This window comes from Vidua chalybeata, chromosome 3 (assembly GCF_026979565.1).
Source record: "Vidua chalybeata isolate OUT-0048 chromosome 3, bVidCha1 merged haplotype, whole genome shotgun sequence".
Taxonomy (NCBI): Eukaryota; Metazoa; Chordata; class Aves; order Passeriformes; family Viduidae; genus Vidua; species Vidua chalybeata.
The window spans coordinates 65,431,167-65,454,417 of record NC_071532.1 but is presented as its reverse complement, the minus strand read 5'-3'; the positions used below and the strand labels follow the sequence as shown (position 1 = coordinate 65,454,417).

Below are 23,251 nucleotides of genomic sequence, written 5' to 3'. Positions count from 1 at the left end.
CAGTGACTCAGCATAGTTCTGATTACTTATTTACCACAATAAGAATCTAATTCCCTCCAAGTGAAACCAGAAATTCAGGTTTTCAGGAACAGTTATGTCAGGTATCGCACGTAACCTTTGGCAACTACAATGAATTTGCTTCATACGGAAAGAACTGAGTCATGTATATTGCTCAGAAACCTGTTGTTGAATAACTTATCACAAACTAAAATGAAGACTGTCTTGTGCACGCTGTGTGTGGGACTTGGAGCTTCTGAGTCTTTTCACAGTGGATGGAATAAGTTTGTTTTTCTTTCCACAGAAAAAAACACAGAACAGGTGAATAGAGGTATATAAAATAGTTGTGTAAAATAAAGGCTCATTTCTACACCACGTAAGCAGCAGAGATCTATCAAAGCAACAGACCAACACTAGTTTATGTTTTTAAAAGTCTGTCTGTATGTTTGAAAGTGACTGTCGTAACACTCTCTAAGTTTTGCTGTATTTTCCACACTTCGAGATCAACATTGTGATTTTTCTTTGAATAACCATTACAGTGTGAAATACAGTTTTGGAAAATAACAGATCCCATTTTGCTCTTGGCTTTTGGATAACATTTTCCTAGTGTTCTTGTCAGCAGATATAGCTCACTGGTTGGTGTTTTTCCAGAAACACTAAATTCATGTTAGACTTGAGAGATTTTTATTGGTGAGATGGCAGAATATAAGAGGAGATATGAGAGGAGGCATAGAAGCAAAGAGGAAAAGAGAATTAAATTATACTTCTCCATCTATTTTCTAAACAAAATATTATAGTTTAATTTCAGAAAGTACTCAATTTGAATAATTTTAAAATTTAAAGGTTTTTTGTTTCTATTTTCAAATAGAAGTTCCAACAAAATATAACCATTTTTTTCCTTTTAATTTTGTTCAGAAGTGATTACATTATCTGAACACAAGACAAAACCAAGCAATACTCTTCACATTATTTCAGGGCATATTTTGATTTCATATAAAGCTAAAATGAAGGATTCTTGAGAAACCGCTCTGCTTCTTTCTTCCAGGCAAAAGGAGACATTTTTCCTTTCTCTTGTCCCATTCACATTTGATAATGAATATGTGCACTAGAACACAAGTGATACGTTCATCCATGTAAAAGGGGACCTTTAGCTAAAACAAGGCAATTTAAACCTATGATTCTAATATATTATAGTCACTGTCTTGCTGGAATTTACAATGTGCATAGATGCTTAAATACTGTCATATGGAAAACAGCACTTTATTGAACAGAGGTAATATTTTGGGGACTGTCTATGAACCTACCACCATAATTAGGCATTACTTTTGCTATCATTTCTTCATAGCAAGATGGGAATTTGCAGGTTATTGCCAGAAAAAAAGTCTTTATACTTCTAGACTGAAGGAGCAGATTCACCACACTTTCACTGTGTGGTGTCTTTAAAAACAGATGGTTTCAATTTACTAATCACTGACAACTGGACTGTAACACTGAACAGTAGCTTACTCCACACAATCCCAATGGCTGCAAATGTAAAACTCTCACCTACGCTGGCAGACTGACCCTACCCTGGCAGACTGACCTTATGTGTATCTGAGACACAAAAGGAACCCCAGGCTCCACTAACAAATCACTAAAGCAGAGATGAAGAAACTGCAGGAGATTACTTTCCCATGAGAAGAGGGCAACAGATGTGTCAAAAAGGACTCTGAGCCCCTAAAGTCTGTTTTGGTCCAAGAAATACCTTTGTTTTGTGTTATGCCATTGTTTTCAGCATAATAAATAATGAGCTGTGCCCTAAATAAAGGACCCTAAATATAGGACTCTAAATAGTCCTATAAATAAAGGGCCTGTCAGGGATTCACGGGCTTTTACAGTAAAGTAACTGTGTGGGATTTTTTAGATAAGGAAAATTCAACAGTGAGTAAATTGGTTTAAGCCCATCACAATGGCAGGCATTTCTTCTTCCAGCCTAAAGCAAATTTACTATCTTGCAACACAAACACCAAGATGACTTGTGCATTAGACTAAAACTCTGTGACACATTGTGTGTAAACCTTTCCCGCAAGGACACGGTGGGCCATGACCGTACTGTCACCTGTTGTAAGGGATTACAAATGATACTACATTCATTTTTTAGTAGTTGATAATGTCAGCTGACCATGCTGGAAACATGGAAATTGATTTGCTCTGAGTCTGCTCCAGGATGACAAACCATTGCACCTTTGGCCGCTCTTGCACTCAGTAATGACTGGAAGGGACTGCTTCTCCTATAGGAATAGTATTATAAGGCCAAGGGCATGAGCTGCGTAATTTAGCATAGATCACCCAATACTGGGTTCACTGCACAACAGGAAACAAATCACAATCTGATATCATTCATTGTTTGAAATATCCATAAATTCATCTCATTTTGTGAGTCCCTGTTTTGCTATTGTGTAATTAATTTTAGCATTTGTATTCATTTTCCAAAATATTAGTCATTTGCATGCTGTATTATTTAATCTGCTCTGAAGTTCTTCTATATGAGAAAACAAACAGTAGGTGAAAGTGATATCGCATTGCTTTTTGTGATGTTTTCATTACACAAGTCCCATTTAAGTGATTAAAATCAACTGTCAACGTTTATTCTCTGTTGTAGTTTTGCACCTGAATAAGGGTTCCATTGCATTTAAAGCTTGCTCTGAAACAACGACTTGCATTTGGAGTCAATGAAAGGCTACCACTGTCTTTAACATCCATTGCTTTAGGATTTGGGATGTGAACTACAGCCATATAATCACCTCTTTAAAAAAACCCCAAACTTAAAATACATTCTTGAGACCCTATTTCTGCTGCATAGAGTCTTTCAAATAGCATTGTAAAATCTTGCATCAATGTTAGTAGTACCTGTATACATTTGTACTTCTACACTGATATAATATACTGTAAAAGTAGCAATAATTCTGCTGTTCATAACCAAGGAACAAAGTAGAAACATTGAGGTAGCTTTAATGTTAACAGGGTACAGAGAACACAAATAACATTAACTGATTTAACACCATCAGAAACTGAAATAGACAAGAAAATTTTCAATCATACATTCACTTAAACCATTACAGCTTCCAAAAGCACTCAATTGATTTTCTTGAGAAAATCCTTCCAGGGAAATTAGTGTCTTTTCTCACAGAGAAATTCAGTACAGAAATAATACAGAAGCCCTGAGAAGCGCAAAGCCCCTGTGCCTGCCCAAGACACTGGTGGCAAAGCAGATATCGATATCTTCATCCATTTTGTGCAGAGATCTCTCTTGGACTTGGGTTCTCTTGGACTTGGGTTCACACCTCGACTATTGCCAGCAGTCTGGTGGACTTGTGTCCTCTGCCAGGTCAGCTTTCAGTGGAGGACAACCAGGACACTCTGTTTCCAGAGGGGCTCATAAAGAACTATGCAGTCTGGCATCCTCAGGTGACTCTAAGCCAAAGGACAGAATGGTTCTTTCATGGGGCAACGAATTACTTAAATAAAGGGCCTCCAGCCTTTCAGACTAACCTTTTCAGGGCGACAGATGTGAAGGGTGACATAATAAAGATACCTTTGACTTCCAGAAGTAAAGCTGGAGCACATCAAATTCCATATCAGTGTGTGTATTATCAGACCAAGACCCTCACACTGATTTGTTTTGCAAGAGATTACAATACCATGTAATGTAATGATGTTATGTCAGCATCACAGGAAGTTTCTGGGTGATTTTTCAAGCATTTTAGCTCTGTAATAACACAATCTCATTTTCTCTTTTCTTTCCTTGCACATATTCAGAAAATTAATAATAATCTTATTATTATAATCAAGTTGTTATTCTGGGATAACATCCTGAACCCCCAGGTTTACATCCTTATCTGTTGCATAGTCTGAGTTTGCCTGTCATTTCCTGGTAGCTCATCAGCTAGTGTGACTGAGTTTATGTCTGTTATTGTCTTTGTTAACATTAACTCGCCAGTTTTGGTGTCTATGTGTTTGTCTCCCCCGCTTTCCTTGTTGGCAAGGTCCTCAGATAATCCTGAAAAAGAAACATTCCCACACTGCACATACCCTTCTCTGTCAATGCAACTGAGCAGCTCCTCCTCATCACCACCACCTTCCTCGTGTGCCCCTCAGGTTTGTCTGCATGTTCTTGTGTATGGCTCCCTTCACTACACACCCTTAGAGGAGCAAAGACTCCTTCCAAGTTCCCTTACAGAGACTTCCGCTAACTGAAAAGATCAGTAATTTCAAAAGGAAAACTGGAGTTGTTAAGTTCTCAACATTTCTGAAATTCATGCTACATATTCATTCCCACATGTGAGTATTGGATTTCTTTTTTTTTCCTCTTCTTTTGCAGTGAGGTTTAAAAAGCTGTGCTGCAAAATTTTTATGCTATAAATACAGGAATAAAAATGTTAATTAAGCTAGAAATATATCTAATTTAGTGAGAGAAAGCTAAGGAAAAATTCCTACTGACATTGTTGCAGATAAATTTATAATATAAAGTATTATAGAGTAGTCTGCGCAGAAGTAGTGGAACGTCAATTAGTGCAATCCTTTATGGAGTTATCACTTATCACATAAATCACAGCTTTGTTTTTCCAGTTTTTATTAATTAAGATTAGTGCCAGCATGAAAAAAAAAGTAGGTATTTCTATGTGGTTTAAGTGATAGAGAAAAGTAATACTTCTTCATTATCAATATTTTGATCTTCTAAAAAGCTATTTCCAGATGATTTCTAGGCCTGTCTAGAGAACTGAAAACTGCACAGATGTAAATTTCCATTCTAGTTTCTTATAACACTCATGGTTTTCTTTACACAGATGTGAGTTGAAAACATGAATGTCAGCATTAAAGAAAATTTTGATGAAGGACAAACTTCTTATATAAGGAAGTTTAATCTCTTATTTTTAAAGTTTAAAAAGAAGTTTAAAGTTTTAAAGAAGGACCTTCAAATTTATCCTATATAGTATTGTTTAAAAATAACTGAAAATTTTGTCCTTTTTTTAAAATATCATGCAATAAATTATATTCTTTCTCTGCTATGCATACCTTGCTTACATAGCTTGAAAGAGAACAAAACATTTTACTACAGAAAAGCACCTGAGTCTGATGAATTATATTTTTTCTTCTAACCTCTTTTAAAATTAAAGTGCAGGTAAATATTGTGTCATCTAAACTATGCTGCTGGAAGGCCGCTCAGTATGAAAATCTGCAATGTCTGTTACAGCCTCACGTTGAAAGATAATGTCTTTAGGATAACAACAGGACATATTCTGGGTTTAGCACTGCATCTTTGGTAGGGAGCAAAATTAATTGATGGATAAATCTGTGAGGGTAAAGTCATTGATGCCTGCAGCCCGGGTTGACTTAGAGGCATTAGTGTAGATGGGGCAGATAGGTGAGATCTATAAAGGACTAGTCCCTGAATGTCACAGGGACCTGTGCAGTGCAACCAATTCCTTTTGTGCCTGTTTATTTTCAGCATGTCTTTTTTTTTTTTTTTTTTTTGTGTGTCACTCATGACTAAGCAATCAACAATCTAAGAAAGAAAAAAAAAAGCCAAACACTTGTTTAGAAATATAAAACTTTATGCAGAGAGGAGAGGGTTTTTTTGTGGGGTTGTTTTCTGTCCTAATAGCTTGGTCTTTACCCACCAACAAAAAAAAAAAAAAAAAAGAGTTGTGCAGTGTCAACACCTATAGTTTTGCTAAGAAGACTTGACAATAGTTCCTTAGTTAGACATGGCAGTGATGTACCCTTGACTTTGCTTATACAACAGTTCCAGCTCGCGGTGAAGCACAAAGGTAAGAGACCAAAGAAAGTAGATGGGCTTGTGCACTTTTCACAAAATCATTTCTGAAAGCAATGGGGCTAGAGAGAGCCATTGGTTTGACCTTATAGGGTATCTCTTATGCTTTTATGTCTTAAATCTCTTCAGTACAGATAGAATCTTCCACAAAGAAAGTCTTCTATAACCAACAGTGCTTTTCACATGTGACAAAATAATTCTTCACAGAGATACCTGACCTAGTTTGTTTAAAATGAGCCCAGCTTTAGGACTTCTTAGCCTGGCTGAACTGTTGGTTACTATTTCTCAGTTCTAAACCTGCTCAGAGATCACTCAGCTCTGCACAGCTCTGTATTGTCCTGGGTAGAGAGCCATCAAAGAGAGCTATCAGGAAATATTGTACAATACCTGGACAATGTTTTTATCAACAACATTACTCAAACACATGCTTATTCCTACTGAGTCAGAAAAAAAACCCACCAAACAGGAGTATCAAGTTGTTATGACGACTACGTGGCCTTTTTTTTTTTTTTCCTTTTTTCTCTAAAAGTCACTGTAAAGGCCACTAAGCTTTAGGGAAAGCTAACTAGCTGTGTCTGCAGGATGTGTTTTAAGGACATTTTTTTTGTGTTCACAAGATTCATTGCCATATTCTTCGTAATAGGGTAATGAAAACTAGTAGGTAATGATTATAATATATAATACACTCATTTTGAATAAAGACAAGGTAGGATAAAATTTCCTAATTTCTCAGAATTTGAATAGACAAAGACATATATATTAAGAAAGCCACATTGCCAGAAAATGGGTGACCTTAATTAGACAAGTTTCCATGCTCATCTACAATGCCATAACTCTTTCCACTTTTCTGAGCAGAGACACATTTTCTGAACATGGATATGCACATGGATGTATAAATAGTACCAGCACTAGAAAAAAATTGTCATTTTACATTTTGGTAAACCATTTACTTCTGTGTTCAGTATAGTCCTTGAATATTTAAGAAATAAGCAGAGATGAAGTCAAAGTTTGATATGTGCATGAAGACAGCACTGGAATGCTTAACCGTCATTAAAGAAGTTAAATTATTAATTTAATGATCTTTTTGCAGTATTCCATTGTTTCAATTCAAAAAAGGCACTCCCATGTCAAAAAACATCAAAACCATGATCTAGCTTAGCACCACACACCTCATCTCACAACGCTGTATTGCGTGATCTTAAAAATATCAGTCTGACTAACTTTCTCTATACTGTGTGCGTGTATACATGTATGCACACACAACCCCCCGCCCAATAGATAAAGTATATCAATTGAAAGAAAATATGGAATTTCACATATAGGCTTTTCAATGTTTTGTACTAAATGCATATTTTGGTGATGGACACCTTTTCTACCAAAAAAAGATGTAAGAATTACTTTTGTACTTGGCAGATTCCAAGAATGTGCAAACAAACTACTAGATTTTTGTGTAGTCCTGTTAAGCAATGACCAATTTTTACAAGTTCATTTCAGTACAAGGGTTAGTGGTGGTTCTGGTGGTGTCCTCAGGAGTTTGTACTGTGACAATAAGGAACTATGAGAGCAAGAGAGGGAACACAAACCACAAACAAAAGAGGGAACACAAACACAAAACTGATTACATTCAGTTTTCTGAGGTATTTAGTAGAATCGAAGGTTTCACTTTAAAAAAATCCTCTAGAAATTTTGACTGTAAATACCACTTTGAAAAAGGACCCACATGAACCAATGAAACCCCAAAAGCCTCACTTTGCAGGAAGTCTAAAACAAGTCAGCCCAGTGAAATCTTTATTGTTCACATATAATAACTGAAATTCAGTCACTGTATGAAACAGTTAAAGCTGAATCAGGTAACAGAAGGTGAAGGAACTATGGAGATTGACGAAAATAACCTACTAGACACTTCTGCTTTCAGATGGTTGTTTAAAAAGCTCACTGTGGAATTGACTGGTGAGGTTTCATTGATTAGGTCTGGGGCTCAGTTTCCACCAGCTGGGAAATACATACATAAGATATAAGAGATAAGAAATATTTTTGAAACTGACAAAAGTTAAAAGTAATTGCTATGATCTTCTTTGACCCAATCTACGAGGAATTTGTATGGATTTGCTTCCCTCAGCACAGCAGTCTTGTGTCAATAACATTGGCATGAACATGTGGAATGAATGACGGCCAATGCCAGGCCAATGGCATCCTGGCCTGTATCAGCAACAATGTGGCCCAGCAGGACCAGGGCAGTGATTGTCCCTCTGTACTTGGCACTGGTACAGTGCCAAAACTGAACTGTGTTCAGTTTTAGACTGTTTCATTACAAGAAGGACACTGAGGTACTGGAGCATGTCCAGAAAAGGGCAGCGAAGCTGGGGAAGAGTCTGGAGGACAAGGAGGAGGAGCAGCTGAGGGATCTGGGGTTGTTTAGTCTAGAGAAAAAAGGGCTCAGAGCTGATCTCATTGTTCTCTGCAACTACCTGGAGGGAGGCTGTTGTGAGGTAGGAGTCAGTCACCTCCAGATAACAAATGACAAGATGTTGTGGTTTGGTTTTATTTAGTCAGTTGTTTTATTAACGTTAGTTAGGTTTGTTCCTTGTACTCCCCCATTTTTCCCCTCACAGTGGTTTGTTCTTACCCTGTGAGTTCCCACCACTCGGATCCCCAGTTACCTGTCAATCTCCTCACCTCTCCCTGTTTTCTCCTTATTTGGTCCCATCATTCAAGGTTTGTTCACTCCCTGTTGGTTGTCAATCCTGCAACCACCCCCAGCTTCTGCAAGAAAGCTCTGTATCAATCACCCCACCTCAGCCTTTCTATTTGTTCCCGGACTCTGTACCCACCTCTGTTATGTTACCATTGGTTGTTATAATTATGTCATCCCTCTATCGTTTGTCCCCATTGGGCGAAGCAGGTTTCCACCCCTGTCCGCCCATCCCCTATTTAACTTGCTGCCATCTTTTGTTTCTTTGGCATTTTGTCACTGCACCCACCCTGAGAGCACCTTTGTTCCTGCCACGCCTGGGGGAATAAAGACTCTTTGGGCTTACAAACAAGTGTCCTTCTCTTGTCTCTTCATCTCCTCTCAGCGTGTGACGCTACCAAATCTGCGTTACCCACGCCGCAGCGCTCAGCACTACCAGGGAGGCAGACGCCGTTTCCCTGGAGTGCCCGCACACGTGGCGGCCACCCAGCCTCACACGGGCAGTGCTCGCCGGCGCTTCTCGACTGCTTGAGGTTGTGGCAGGTAGCCGCCACAACAAGAAGAGAGGAAAAGTTGTGCCAAGGAAGGGGATTGGTTATTTAAAAAAATTTCTTCATGAAAAGGATTGTCAAGCACTGGAACAAGCTTACTTGGAACTGGTGGAATCACCATGCCTGGAAGTGTTCAAAAGGCATGTGGATGTGGCTCTTGGGGCCAGTGGCAAACACAGTGGTGCTGGGTTAATGGTCAGACTCAATTATCTTAGAGGTCTTTTTCAACCTCAGTGATTCTATGATTTTATGACTGTAAGTTGTCTTTCAATAAACAGACCACAGGTCCATCAGGATGGCAGGCAAGAGCCCCCTCTAAGTACAATCTATCTTTCCTCTATCAAAACTAGAATTCACATCACTCCAGCAGTAAGGTGTTTTATTTTTGCTTCATTAAAATTGACTGCAGAGCTGAGCTATATTTTTTGTCCAGAACAATTTGCATTATGTAATTTTCTTGTTTAGTTTAAACAACTGGCAGTAATAAAACGAGCAGGTGAAAATGTTACTATGGCTCCTGTTTGTAGTGCAGAATAACAGACACAGAAAAAGAGCACAGAGACAGGAAGGTCACACTCTTTGCCAAGATCTATCTTTTAATTCAGATTTTGGTATTTGTCAAGTTGTTCTTTCTGATCATTCTTTGTAGGATGCAAAAATTAAATTATATGATTCTATCTCCAATAACATTTTTTGTTTTCCAAGTGTTATATGTCTAAACACAGAAAAAAGAGCATTCCAAATTCATGGGATACAGCAGATATAACCTCATTCAAACTACCTTAGAAATGAAAAATCTGTCTGGCTCATGGTTTTGACTGCTACCTGTGATGTAGAAAGAAGCACCAAATACTCCCACAGTTGTTAATTTATCATTAGCATAGTTTGTGTCTGCTTTTGGTCAGATATAATATAAAATAATGTTTTCATGATACCAGATTTATCTCCTCATGAAGAGAAAGTTCACTGTGTGACTATGGTTTGCCAGATTAATGCTTCCACTCCCCACCTGCCTTGTCCCACCTACCCCAGGTGGGGCCAGGAGAACACACCTGTCTCCAGAGATACTGAACACAATTCCTTCATGATCTCTCCACCTGACAGTTTGTTTTTGGTATAAGAAGTACAGCAGGTGCTAGAAGAGCTCAGCAATGAGAAGATGCTTTACTGGTAAATATAAAAATGAAAGGCCTTGTTTCCTCAGTCTGTCCAAAACAGACTTCATTGTAGCAGGTGTGCGCTTCTTGGATGCATTTCATCTTGTGCAGCACATGTTTGGACTGAAATGTTGCAGCAGACAGAAGTCAGGGCATGGATTTACCTTTTTTTCCCCTATTCACACAGATTGTTACTAATTTCATCCAAGTCATCCACCAACAAAGAGATCACTTAAGCCAAAGGAAGGAAACAATTTTTTTTTCTTAGCAAGAAATAATGCACATATAAGTGTTTGACTTTTGATATAATGTAGTTATATTTTATAATATAAATATACTAGCAAAATATAAAAAATGCCCCCTTCAGTTGTAGCATACAATTTCTACCGATAACCTTTGGTCAAAGGAGAGCAACACAGTAAAGAAATCTCATTCTTTCTCAGTTCTGATAGCCAAGGATACATGAAAATTTCCTTTGCTATGAATAGTGTTTATTTTTTTGTTTTTCCCAAATGAGATATTGCAAATTCTTTCTGCCCTTTCCCCCAGACATTGATCCACCTTATCAGCTCTACCTCAATCATACTGGACAGTCAGAGACACCCAGGAAGAGAAAAGAAGTTATCTAAAGAAGTTTCTTACTTTCCTTCTTGCTTTACTTCATTCTTTTTCTTACCAAGGAAAAGTAAAAAATTCACAGACACTTCAGCAAGGAGACAAACTGGTCTGCTGCAGCACTTGTTGAGAACAAGCAATGACCCAGCATTATTCTCTGCCAGAACTGACAATACAGTGCCAGATGGACTATCTGATCTCTGTCTCTATAAGAAAGACCATGTCAATATGTTGATAAAAGAGGGCCAGATATATTTGCTTGTTAATACTCTTGAAGGTCACAGGCAAAACTGAAATGATAAACAAAAGAAATTTGACTACTCTGCAAGCAGCTCTCAAGTATTTATTGGCTAAACTTACAGAGTTAACCTGTAATTTCTCACTGTAGAACCTTTCATGCCCCTCTATTCCTTTGTTTCAGTGACTTTATGGAGTAGCCATGTATGTATACGAATGCAAATTTTAAAATAGTTTCTACACAAGCATGCTGAAATCAGCTGCTGAAGAATGTGATCAGTCTGGTTTTCTTCTCCAGCTTCCTAAGAGTCACACCATAAATTAAGTCTGTTTCTCAGAAAAGAATCACCAGTGTTTCTTTGTCTAATAAGATGGAGATGCAATCAGAAGTAGAATTCCTGTTGTCTCTGCAGATGTACAGAAGCTGGCTGGTGCTACAAAATGTGCATTCAATTAAATCAAAGACTGTTGATCAACTGTGCCTGGAAAATATTACAAGCATAAAAAACACACTGCAAATATATGGTAAATGTGCATTTTGGTAGGTGAACACAAAATTATGAGTCCTCCATTCTTTGTCAGTTCTGAGCTGGGACCATAAAGGATACAATGATGCCATACAGGATGCAATTATGCATTAGAAACTTTGCATATTTCCACAAATGTCTATATCATGGCCATGAAAAATTCACCAACACCAAAGGGAATTAAAACCAAAATAGAGAGATGAGTGAAGATAAACTTAGGTTGGGGTAGAGAGAATGATTTAATCTTTGAATTTTAATTAAAGAGACACTAGAACAACCTTTTTTCTAATTGCAATATTTACTTTAGGGAAAACAAAGGGTGGTTCTTTAAACCATCATTACTCTTGGTCTTACTGTTTCACTAGGATAACAGAGATGTAAACTACAGAGGGTGGGTGAACGGGAATTCTTGGAGGAAATTGTAGCAAGGGATCTTCCAATTTGATACAAGGCAATAAAAATCTTCACCTTGAGGATGAACAGCTCAGCTGGATTGCCCAACAAAGCAAAGAAGTCTAGCTTTATTTTGGCCATGTTTGAGTTGGGATGACTCTTCAAATGTCCTGCAGAGGTCCCTTATAACCTCATTTAGTCTATTGTTATATGAGTGTGGGCTGACAGGCTTGTACATATGTGAAGACCACTAAAGCCAAGTGACTTAGAAAGAAATCTGAGAAAAGACAATATGTTTAAGCCACAGTAATCTTGCTGTGAAATAAAAAGCTCATTTTGGAGAAATTACTTCATCTGAGAACTGGAAAAACTCTCCATTGTTTCCTCTCCAGTGTTCTAACAATCTATAAAGAAAAACGTTTTCTTGTAACTTAGTCTTTACTATAAAGGGAGAAAGGTATATAAAAAAAAGTAAAAGAAAAAAATGTTTAACAAGTAACAAGTAAAAAAAACCAGAGGTTGCACAACAATGCACTTTGGCAAACTTAACTTTGTATTTGAAGCTCTAGATATAGAAAGATAAGGACATTAGGAGCTGAGATGTTGTATAACTGAGAAAAATTACTTTCAAAGTATTAATAGCACAAAGAAATCTGATAACTTCTAAGAAAACTAGCTCTTGAAAGAGAGCAAAGGCCAACCTGAGCTAAATTAGAGCCTAACACCATTTATCTAGTGATTCAGAAAATGCCTTCCGTGCAGATTAATTTCTCCAGTTGGAAGAAATTTTTTGAACATGACCATTGAAAATGTTGTCTGCCTGAATACAGAAATAGAAACAGCTGGTGAAACTCTGGAAATTAAGGACTTCAGGTTAGAGATTAATCTTAGAGTTGCCTTAAAATGCCTCTAGCAAAAATCCTACAGGTGATAAAAGACTGGCATAATCATATCTGAGCCAATTTTCCCAGCCTGTGGCAGTCCAGTGGGCAGATCAGGTCAAAGATGATGTTTCAGGTTCAAATGAAATTTAACTGAAAGTCTGCATCACCATCCCTCTAAAGTCAACATTCATTCTGAGCCTAATAATGAATGTTGCTGATGGTATTTCTTTACACAGTGATAATTTTTTTTCTAAAATATACCCCTGGAACTGCAGTCAGACCTATTTCAGTTGACTCTGTCTTCAACACACAGAAGTAACTGTGCAGCCCAGGCTGATTCAGACCTTACTCATCATTACTAGGGAGCTAAGTAACTGATTCTGTGTGATTCCTGATCTATTTCAGAATATTTAAAAAGATCTGGCATGCTTTGAGGGGGTAGAAGAAGATGGGATGGATAATTAAACTCTGTGAAAATTTAATAACTTCTTCTGTTCTCTGTTGTTATATCCACTTTTTCCCTTTGCAGTACTTGCTGGAGTTAATTTTGTCCTGAGAACAGAGATTTGCCTCCAGAGAAGATGCACGTAGTCTAGAAGAAACCATTTGAAACTTACCTGTTAGGGACTCACCTATCATTTGGAAGAAGATAAAAAGGTGTAAAGGTAGCTTGCTTTAACTGATTAACTAGTAACTTTGCAGCTGGTTATTCAGGGTAGGGGTGATATATTTCTACTCTTTGGGTATTGTCTGATACACACTTACACTTATACAAATAAAATTAATGAATCATCACAGCAGTAACCAACCTGATCTTCCCAGGTTATTTTTAAACAACTGATTAGTGTATATCACTGAAGGAAATTATTTAAAACAAAATAAAACCCCTCCACACTCTGCCTTTGGAAATTTATTTTCCTGTGACCACAGTGTCTTTTCCTTGTGCATGCCAGCTAGGGCTACCACCTCTAGGACCACCAGAGGTTGAATGTGTCAGGGTAATACCCAGCAAGAGAAAAGGCCATGACCTCCTGTCTCAATCCCATTTAACATAACAAAAAAGAGTCTCATTTCACACAATGTGGGTTACTCACGGCTCAGCTTCGATGCTCTGGTCAGCAGCTATGTAGTTGGCAGGGATGTAGCCCGTGAGCTTGCGGCCAGGACAGACTGACCCCTCTGGCAGGAGGAGCTTGGCGTACCACCATCCCTCATGGGATGCATTCAGCACTTCCAGCTTATCCCCAGCTCGGAAGCTCAAGTCATCCTCAGTGCGAGCATCATAATCAAATAGTGCCACAAAGTTGCAAATGTTTGCTAGATCCTGGCCAGGCAGTGGAGGTAAAGGTTTCTCTTTTATCTTACTCTCTAAGTCCTTCTGTCCTGCTTGGAGGTCAGGTTTTATCACAGCAAGGTTGGCGAACACCTGGCCTCCTTTGTCTTCCTGCTCACCGTTTGTCCCAGAAAATAAGCAGGGAAGGTAAGGCTTCAAACAGGGACAGTGCTTCCGGAGGAAGTTTCCCATCCTGATTCTTTGTTGCTTCCTCTGCTTCTGCTTTTCTTTTGCTTTTCCTGCCTGCAAGACCCTTAGACCAATTCTTGCACCACCCACATCTTAGCTTTTGGCGGACTTCTTCTCCCCCTTCTCCTTTGGCATAAAATGAAACAACTCTTGAAACAGCTGGAAGCTCCTCTCTGGGTCCCACGGAGAGCTCATTACAGATGGCTCCCAATTAGGGAGTGAAACCTAAGCATTCAAGTGCCAGCATATGTATGGAGGGAATTTTTCACTTCCTCTTCAGAAAAAGGAAAGCAACACAACAGCTGTGCTGGGCTGAGCTCTGAGAACAACAGAAAAGTATGAGCCTCTTCTGTTAAAGCAAAACAATAAAGCCAGAACATGTAAATAAGGGAGGCTTTTCAATTTCTTCCGCTCGGGATGGGTGTTTTCTTATCTCAGATGTGGTCTGGTCATATGATCAGTGGTGAATGTCTGAATTGGCAATGATTAACCAAACTGACCTGCCTGCTTCCTCAGCAGTCTGACGTGGACAGCCTGAATGAATATTTCTTTTTGTTTCCTGGTTTGTACTGGTTTCAGTTCGCAGTGGGAAGCCTTTTCTCGCCTGAGACTGGCAGAAACCCTCACCAGGAGTGCACCTGTGGCTCCTCCCTCCTCACTCACACCCAGGCACATCCCCTGCCAAGTACCCGCCCCTCAAACAAACCCTATGGCTTTTTTTTTTTTTTTTTTTTTTTTTTTTTTTTTTTTTTTTTTTTTTTCCCCAGCTGGGATAGGCACTTTTTTTAAGGAAAACCAAATATATATGGCTTACAGTAATAAAGCAGTATATTTAAGGCATTCTTTATTCTGCATTTTAAGGAAACCAAGGCACTAGCCAAAAAGCATTTCTCTAGGTGGCTGGCTGATTAAATCAACCTTATATAAAAATAATGGCTGTTTTCCAGCCAACTTGTAAACAATGACACTGCATTGACCAGTATATTCCTATTTCTAAAGTATCTCTAATCCAGCATATAGACCAAGCATGGGTGTCTGGATACTGTGTGGCTGTGGCAAAGCAGGCTGAAGGGTTGGCCATCATATCACAGCAGTGCAACCCAAGCTTTGTAACTCCTGGAAATCAGCACAGCCTGGGGGACACGGAATGGTTGGAACAGGAGCAGCAAGCACAGAAGATACAGCAATAGCCTGTCTGCACACAGTGGTGGCATTTCAGTAAGAGACAAACTCTTACAGATCAGAGTCTATTTATTGAGATCAATGAAAACTCACACATGGACCTAAAACTTCCTGGTGATTAAAAAACCTGAGTCCTATATTTTTCTTTTCTTTTCTTTTCTTTTCTTTTCTTTCTTTTCTTTTTTTCTTTTCTTTTCTTTTCTTTCTTTTCTTTTCTTTTCTTTTCTTTTCTTTCTTTCTTTCCTTTCCTTTCCTTTCCTTTCCTTTCCTTTCCTTTCCTTTCCTTTCCTTTCCTTTCCTTTCCTTTCCTTTTTCCTTTCCTTTCCTTTCCTTTCCTTTCCTTTCCTTTCCTTTCCTTTCCTTTCCTTTCCTTTCCTTTCCTTTCCTTTCCTTTCCTTCCTTTCCTTTCCTTTCCTTTTTTCCTTTCCTTTCCTTTCCCTTTCCTTTTTTTTTCCTTTCCTTTTTTCCTTTCCTTTTTTCCTTTCTTTTTCCTTTCCTTTTTCCTTTCCTTACCTTTTTTTTGGTCAGGAAGCTGACTTCTGTGGTTTTATTTTACTAGAAAGAAAACAACTAAATAACAGTAAACAAAGTCACTTGCTTTCATCATGTCTCTCATTCATTTGAATGAGGAGACCAATGGCAGAGGCAGAAGGTTACTGATGAACTAGAGACTGTGGGATGACTAAAAGGTATCTCCATTGAAAGTGATAATGTTAGTATCAGGTGCATCTCCACTGAAGAGGAATGGGGAACTATTTACACACACTTCTGCAATGCTGCAAAAGAAATTAAATAAAGGAGGAAGTACCATACACATCAAGTCATCACTCATCATCTTCAGGGTCTGATAAAAAAAAAGGTATGCTGATTTTGCAGATTATGATAATCTTATTTCATTTCTGAAGCACCATGGGAGATGATTTTTTTGCCAGCAGTTATTAACCACATAATAGCAAGAACACAGATATCCAAGAGAGATTTGTTTTTCCTTGGTGTGAATAACAATATCCAAAGGAAAGAAAAGCCTATATTGATAAAGAAACTATCTTCATTAGTCTTGTTTAAAGAATTGTCTACATTTACTGAAAGCAGAGAATATATGAAACTACTACTAAGTAGTCTAGCAATTTTCAGATTGCATATTTGATTGACTTTTCCTGTAATGGTTTTTGGTTCTGGCAACTTGGGCATTAATTTGACAAAACTTTGCAAATTCACTTACTGCCCAGAATAGTTTCATCATTAAATTCATCTTGTCCCTCATTCCATGTCCCTGTTAGGCTTCAGAAGAACAGAAAGACTTTTTCTGGAAGTGATCAATAACTATAAATCAGATTTTTTTCATCCTGTTTTTCAGGACCAGTTCTGTGTATTAACCAAGTAGACTTTAACAAATAGCCATTAAAATCATTAATCAGATTTAAAAGACTTCTCAAAAAGAGAGAAGATTGGAGTTGCTGAGAACCACTGAGCAGATGTGAGACAGAACAGTAAGTGAGCTGTGGTGACCACACTGCAGCAGCTTCTACAAGGGTCTTTGTTCCCATCCTGGTGACTTTATTGAGGATTCACTACATTTCTGAAAATAAAGAAGTTCTCTTAACGGTTTAGAGACTATGTAATTTTATCACGGGCAAGAAAAGAAAATTAGCATGTAATAAAAAAGTTCTTGCTGGTTTAACAGAAAAAAAAAATCTGATAAATCCCATAATCTTGATTTTCATATTCACAGTTTGGAACAAATGAGGGTAATCATGTATATTCAGGGGCTTTTCAATATAAACTGTTGTCCAAGTCCTCTGCATTTGTATTACACATAATTTGATAGATTAATCTTTGCATTACCTATTCCTTGGCTTAACTTACTTCTTTTGCCTTGCATCCCACTATATTTTCCTTTCTTTGCAAAATGAAGCCAAAGAGTTCTGCATTGCTCTTTGGCCTTCTGTATCTTTATTTAGTTTGTTTAGAAGTCTGAATATCAGAGCAGAAATTGTTAAAAAAAATAAGCCACTGGAGGCAGAGTGACTGTAAAAGACTTAATCAGAGATATTGATTAATTTTATTGACAAAAGTGCTTTAAGAAGAATGCAAGGGTCTCACCTCCTTCATGCAGCCAACACTAGCTAGCAAAAGAGATTAATTTATTATAATCAGAATGGCACATTTACAGTATGAATACTGAAATTTATTATTCTGGTCCCTATATTACAAAAAACCACCAAATTGAAAGTAATTTCTTAAAATATACAACACCTTGAAACAAAGATTGATCATTTAAAAGCTGTGTCTGACAGGACTATATAAACTTAGACTTTAGAAAACAGAGCAAATCTATTCAATCAAGCAATACGTTCCCCCCTCATGCTAGGTAATTTCCCATTTTTTTAATGTATATTTCCTTGTTCCATAAAGGAATGAGTGAACACTGACGCTATAGGTTTGAAGATGACAGATATCTGAAGTTACTTTTTATATTCTATATATTGCCTATAAACTCCAGTATAAGTAAGACTCTTGCAAGGAGCCTTGCACCTGCTTAAACAATTAATTTTAAGTCCTCTAAATCCATTAAATCAAATTCTAATTAACTTAGAGTCAATATCCCTTAGGCCTTATTCTACAAAACAATCCTGTTTGAACAGGGTAGTGAAAGTTATTTCCCTTAGTTGACTGAATGGACAGAAGAATAATGCGCTAACATTACATCCTTTAGTAAACTTAGTACAAAACTAATCTGCAGCACTGGCATTAATTGAAGAGATCTTAGAATCAGGTCCTGCTCTGCATGAATTAAGGTATCAGTCTAAGTTGTATAAAATAAGTACAGATAAGATTTGAATCCACAATATTTCAAAAGCCTTGTTTTGATAGAAGTTTTGTTTGTGTTACATGCCTTCAAAAATTATTTTGTATGAGTTTGAATTACAGATATTTCCTACAATTATTGATTTGTATGTGCTCTGTATGGAACTATTTGCATAAATACATAAAAACTTAGGAGTTTCAGAAAAAATGAACTCTCCTTCAACACACAAATATGATGGTTCATATTTCAGAGACAAGGAGTGAACATCACTGAGACGCAGTCTTCAGTACTGATGATACATGGTGTTTGAAACCATTCCCCTATGTCATGCAGAGAAGAATTGTAGTCTGAACAGCTCTGCTGGGGAAAAAAGAATATTCCAAGGCTGCCATCAACAGTTTTTTTATGAAATATGAGTCAGTTGAAATTGGAAATTGAAAAAGACAGTAGTTTTTTCTTAATGAGATCACAACAGAAACAAAAATTTTCATTCACAATTGTGTTGAATTCTGTAAAAGGAAAAAAATCTTCATGTAAGGAATTGAGAAATTAAGGCATAAAAATACAAGAATTGTAATTAAATAATCTATGATGCCTGTAGCATCACTTTCCATACAGTATAATCTTTTCCAAGACAGAAGCTGCACTTAATGTATGCTAGTTTAAATATTCGACATTATTGTCTTGCTTAGACAACCTTCATAATGCATTACAATAAAGCAAGCCAAACCTTTCAGCAAAGTAAAATATTCAAATAATGTGATCTTTAAAGAAGTTAGCAAAAAAACAAAAGCATTTTGCTTTAAATCTGTTCTTGGGGAATAATTTAAATGACTAACCATTTTAAAGTTGTGTAGTTTTTTTTAAGGTAACAAGCTGAAATAAACCACAGAGATTTTTTTTTATTACAGCTGTCTTTTCAGCTATATTTCTTTCCATTTGCACATTAAAATGGAACACATTACTACCACTTTGTAGCTTTTTTATATTCCTTTTAATTAGCACTTCCATTTTTTTCTCTAATTTGCACATTGCCTTTTTCTTTCAGTGAAAAAAAATTATGTACGTAATTTTACTCTTGACAAAATTGTTTACTTTTATTGATTAATCACTTTCCTGGTTTTGTCTATTATCTTAAACCATAAATTCACAAAGACATAGAGTTATATTTGATTCTGCATTTTCCAACTTTTTGCATTTGTAATGAGAAAACTCTGGCTATTTATTTCCAAAAGGCTGATCGAGTAATCCATCTCTACTCTAGAAAAACATTAAAAGTATACTTTCAAGTGCTTTGGTGATGAGGGTTTCTTATTTATTAGCCGAATTTGGGCCTGAAACACACTACATCTGACAACAAATTAACAGAGAGGAATAAGGTTCTGTCAAGGATTGACAGAATAGAGGCTTCCTCTATTTGTTCAAACAAACAGATCCCACTTTGCTCAAATGTAATGTGAGTTTTGCCATTATCTGCAATGGGACCAGACCTCGACCATTATTTTTCATTTCATTGCACATTATTCTAAATGATATACAGCCCATAGTATTAAAAATTGTAACTTAATTTGCTTTCTATGAAACAGCGTCTCTGAATAAAACCAAAGAGCTGTAGCTCTCTAAGGCATGAAAAATACTTCTAATCAAATTTATCTCTGTGTGGGAAAAAATATGGCAAGTGGATGACAAAGAATTATCAGTAAACATGATTTTGCCATTCTTTTAAGAAAATGTATTCCAAACCTGACTCTACTATGAATAGTTTTTTAATTTAGAATGTGTATTTATTTATGAAGAGTTTATGATGGGTCAAGATCATTTCTCACATAACTCTATCAAAGTCTGCATGTTACAACATAGATGACTTGTGAACATGATTTACCATTTATATCTTAAGTTTGAATCACATCAAAAGAAGCAGAGAAGTGCAAAGAGAGATGGATGTAAAGCAGCAGTGTATCAAAGTACTGTACTTATTGTTTCACCTGCGAGTGAAAGTGCTTGGGTTTTTTAAAAAAAATAAAACCAGCACTCTCTCCTGACCTTCACTGTACCTCAAAAAGGCAGCACCTCACAGAGAGATGAAATTTACTATTAGAATATATTGATATACCATATAAAGGGACATGTCTTATTAATTACTTTAGATTACTGAAAAATTATATGTAAAACAGTAGAAAAACTAGCTGATAATTTTAGAATAGAATAGAACAGAGCAGAACAGAACAGTTCAGCTGGAGGTGACTTGTAATGATCATCTGCCTGACCACTTCAGGACTGGCCAAAAGTTAAAGCATGTTTAAAGGACATTGCCCAAACACTTCGTAAACACTGACAGGCTTGGGATGCTAGTTACCTCTCTAGGAAGACCATTCCAGTGTTTGACCACCCTCTCAGTAAAGAAATTCTACCTAACATCCAGCTGGAACCTCCCCCAGTTCAACTTTGAACCAATGCTACACATCCTGTTACTGGATCTCAGGGACAAGAGATCTGCATCTCCCTCTCTTACCCATCTTACTTTTATTCTTCCTGCTAGATCACATTTAAACAAAACTCATTTCCATGAACTGTGCATACATTAGGACTTCATATATCTAAAATCTCTCTATAGGAAAGGGATTGGTTCTGTAATCACTTTCTATGACTACATGAATCCTGTGCATGGTCCACCCACCCTCCTGACTAAGTGTCCCTCTCTCCTCTATGTTTTCTAAATAGTTTTCTACTTCCTGTTCTCTTTCTGCTGTATCTGCCTTTCACAGTGAGATGCTGTATGAAGAACATTACCCAAAAGGTAAGGCACTTTCAAAGCCAGAGGAAAGGGAATTGAAAGTGCCCCACAGCAACCTCAGGACGTGCACTTATATATTTTCCCTATGAAAAGGAAAGGATAGGCAGAAAGAAAGTTATAAAGCTGGGATATACTTCAAATTATGTTAGGAAGTAGCAGACAGGTATGTATTAAACTCTGGAAACTAAAATCTTAAACACCATAGTTTAGCCATGGCCAAGGACACAACTTATTTAAAAAACATTATCTTATCTCCATCTTCAGATACATAGGTACAATCTGAGGGTCAACAAATGTCAATACTTGGATAACTAATTTCTATATTTGATCCAGCATAAAAGGTCTTAAAATCATGTTTATCTTATTGATAAGAAGCGACAAGACATACATTGGTTTAAATGACAGTAGGATTACCATTTTACCCTTAGTTCATATATCATTGTTTTTAATCAGTTTTTGATTTATATTTAGAATAGTTTTACTGTAAAAGTAAAAATGCAGTATATGAAGTTGCTTCTTGACTGTGTTTCAGCATCAGTCTGACCTGTTTCAAAGTTCCACAAACTGATGCAAATTGTCTTGCAAATATGTATCTTCTTACTGTTCTTCCTTTTCTTTTGTTTCAGTATTCTCTCTCTAGATATGTAGAAAATTTCTGTATAGTTTCCTGCCTCCTCTTTTCTTTCTGCATGTCTTTCACAGCTATACAATGAGAAGCTGTACAAAGAACATTATACAACATGCAAGACATGATCTTTATAAACACAGGGAAAGGGGAAGGGAAGCCAGCAGCTTTGGTGATACTCACTTTCAATAAGGACTTCTAATACAGAATTCTGTTGTTGTAGAAAAAAATAATTCATCTTCTTTCTTTGAATTTTTTTTCACAAATTCATATTCCTTTGTCCTTGCTTCCACAGCTTTTAACCTTGTCAGAATTACCTCTCTCCCTGTCAATAACATGAAGGTAGCTAAATGCAGACATACAGTTTTCCTAAAAACAGAAGAGGTTGCATTGGCCTGCTTCACAGACATGTATAGAAACAGAATGCAGATAATTAAATAGTTTTATCAGCATGATGGACTTTTCTTGATGCTTAGTATACATTCCTCTACATCACCTCCTTCTTATCAAAATGCAGCATACTTTTTTTTTCCTTCCATCAGACCAGTACTAGACACCTTCTAGAAGCAGAACAGTAAACATGAAGTGTGATTATATTCAAAATAAGCTCTTGTATTTTAGATTTATAAGCATTAGTATTAGCTTTTAGTTATTGCAGCCCCAAGAAATATCACTGCCATTATAATCAGCAGTTAACACATACAGAAGAAAATATGCATTGAACAGAAGATCAAACGCTCCTTAAAAAAAGAGGATTTATAGTTAAAGAAGGAAAAAAATGGCCTCTCTACTCATCATAGCAATAGGATAAAATCTGATCTTGAAAATCCTAACATGATAAGGATTGTAATTAATTATGTAACTTGTATATTAGTTTGAAAGCACAGATTTCTGAGTTATGTTGCAGTGGGTTAAATTTTTCTGTATTCAGTCATACTAAGACCAAAACTAGAGCAATATGCCCAGTTTTTGATCCTGTATTCCAGAAAATTTGGTTTGATCCTGTATTCCAGAAAATTGGCCAGATAATGGCCAATTTGATAATGGAGTGATGAATGAACATCACCCAGATTGAGAATCAAAGACAAGCAGGCTCAAAACCCTTCAGCTTTTAAGGAAGGAACTTAAACAATTAAACAAAAGGAGTCTGTGGGAAAACATAGTTGCAGCCTTCAAATAGATAGAAGTCTGGTGCATCTGCTAGGAATAGGACACAACACAAGAGAAAAAAGATGCATTAGAGCAACAGAAACTTTGTTTTGAAATGAAGGGAGGGAGAAAACTCTGTGTTCTGAATGTAAAGACTATTAAACACTGGAAGAAATTGCCTCAGTGGCTCTTTCAAAAGGGTACTTTTAAAGAAGTAGACAGTTGACTTCTAAGGATGTTTGTAGCTGGATTGATCCTGTCCCAGGGCAGAAGATGGCTTGTTGTTAGGTCTTTCCTAGTTC

At 37.0% G+C, this 23,251-nt stretch overlaps 1 protein-coding gene across 1 annotated transcript in view; it reads right to left on the bottom strand.

Annotated features, from left to right (window-relative positions):
- Positions 1-14,627, bottom strand: part of FRK (fyn related Src family tyrosine kinase) — a 48,097-nt gene extending 33,470 nt beyond the window's left edge. The window contains exon 1 of the mRNA XM_053937879.1: positions 13,963-14,627. Coding sequence (XP_053793854.1) covers positions 13,963-14,393 — 431 coding nt within the window. The 5' untranslated portion in view covers positions 14,394-14,627. The remainder of the gene's footprint in view (positions 1-13,962) is intronic.
- Positions 14,628-23,251: the final 8,624 nt, after the last annotated feature.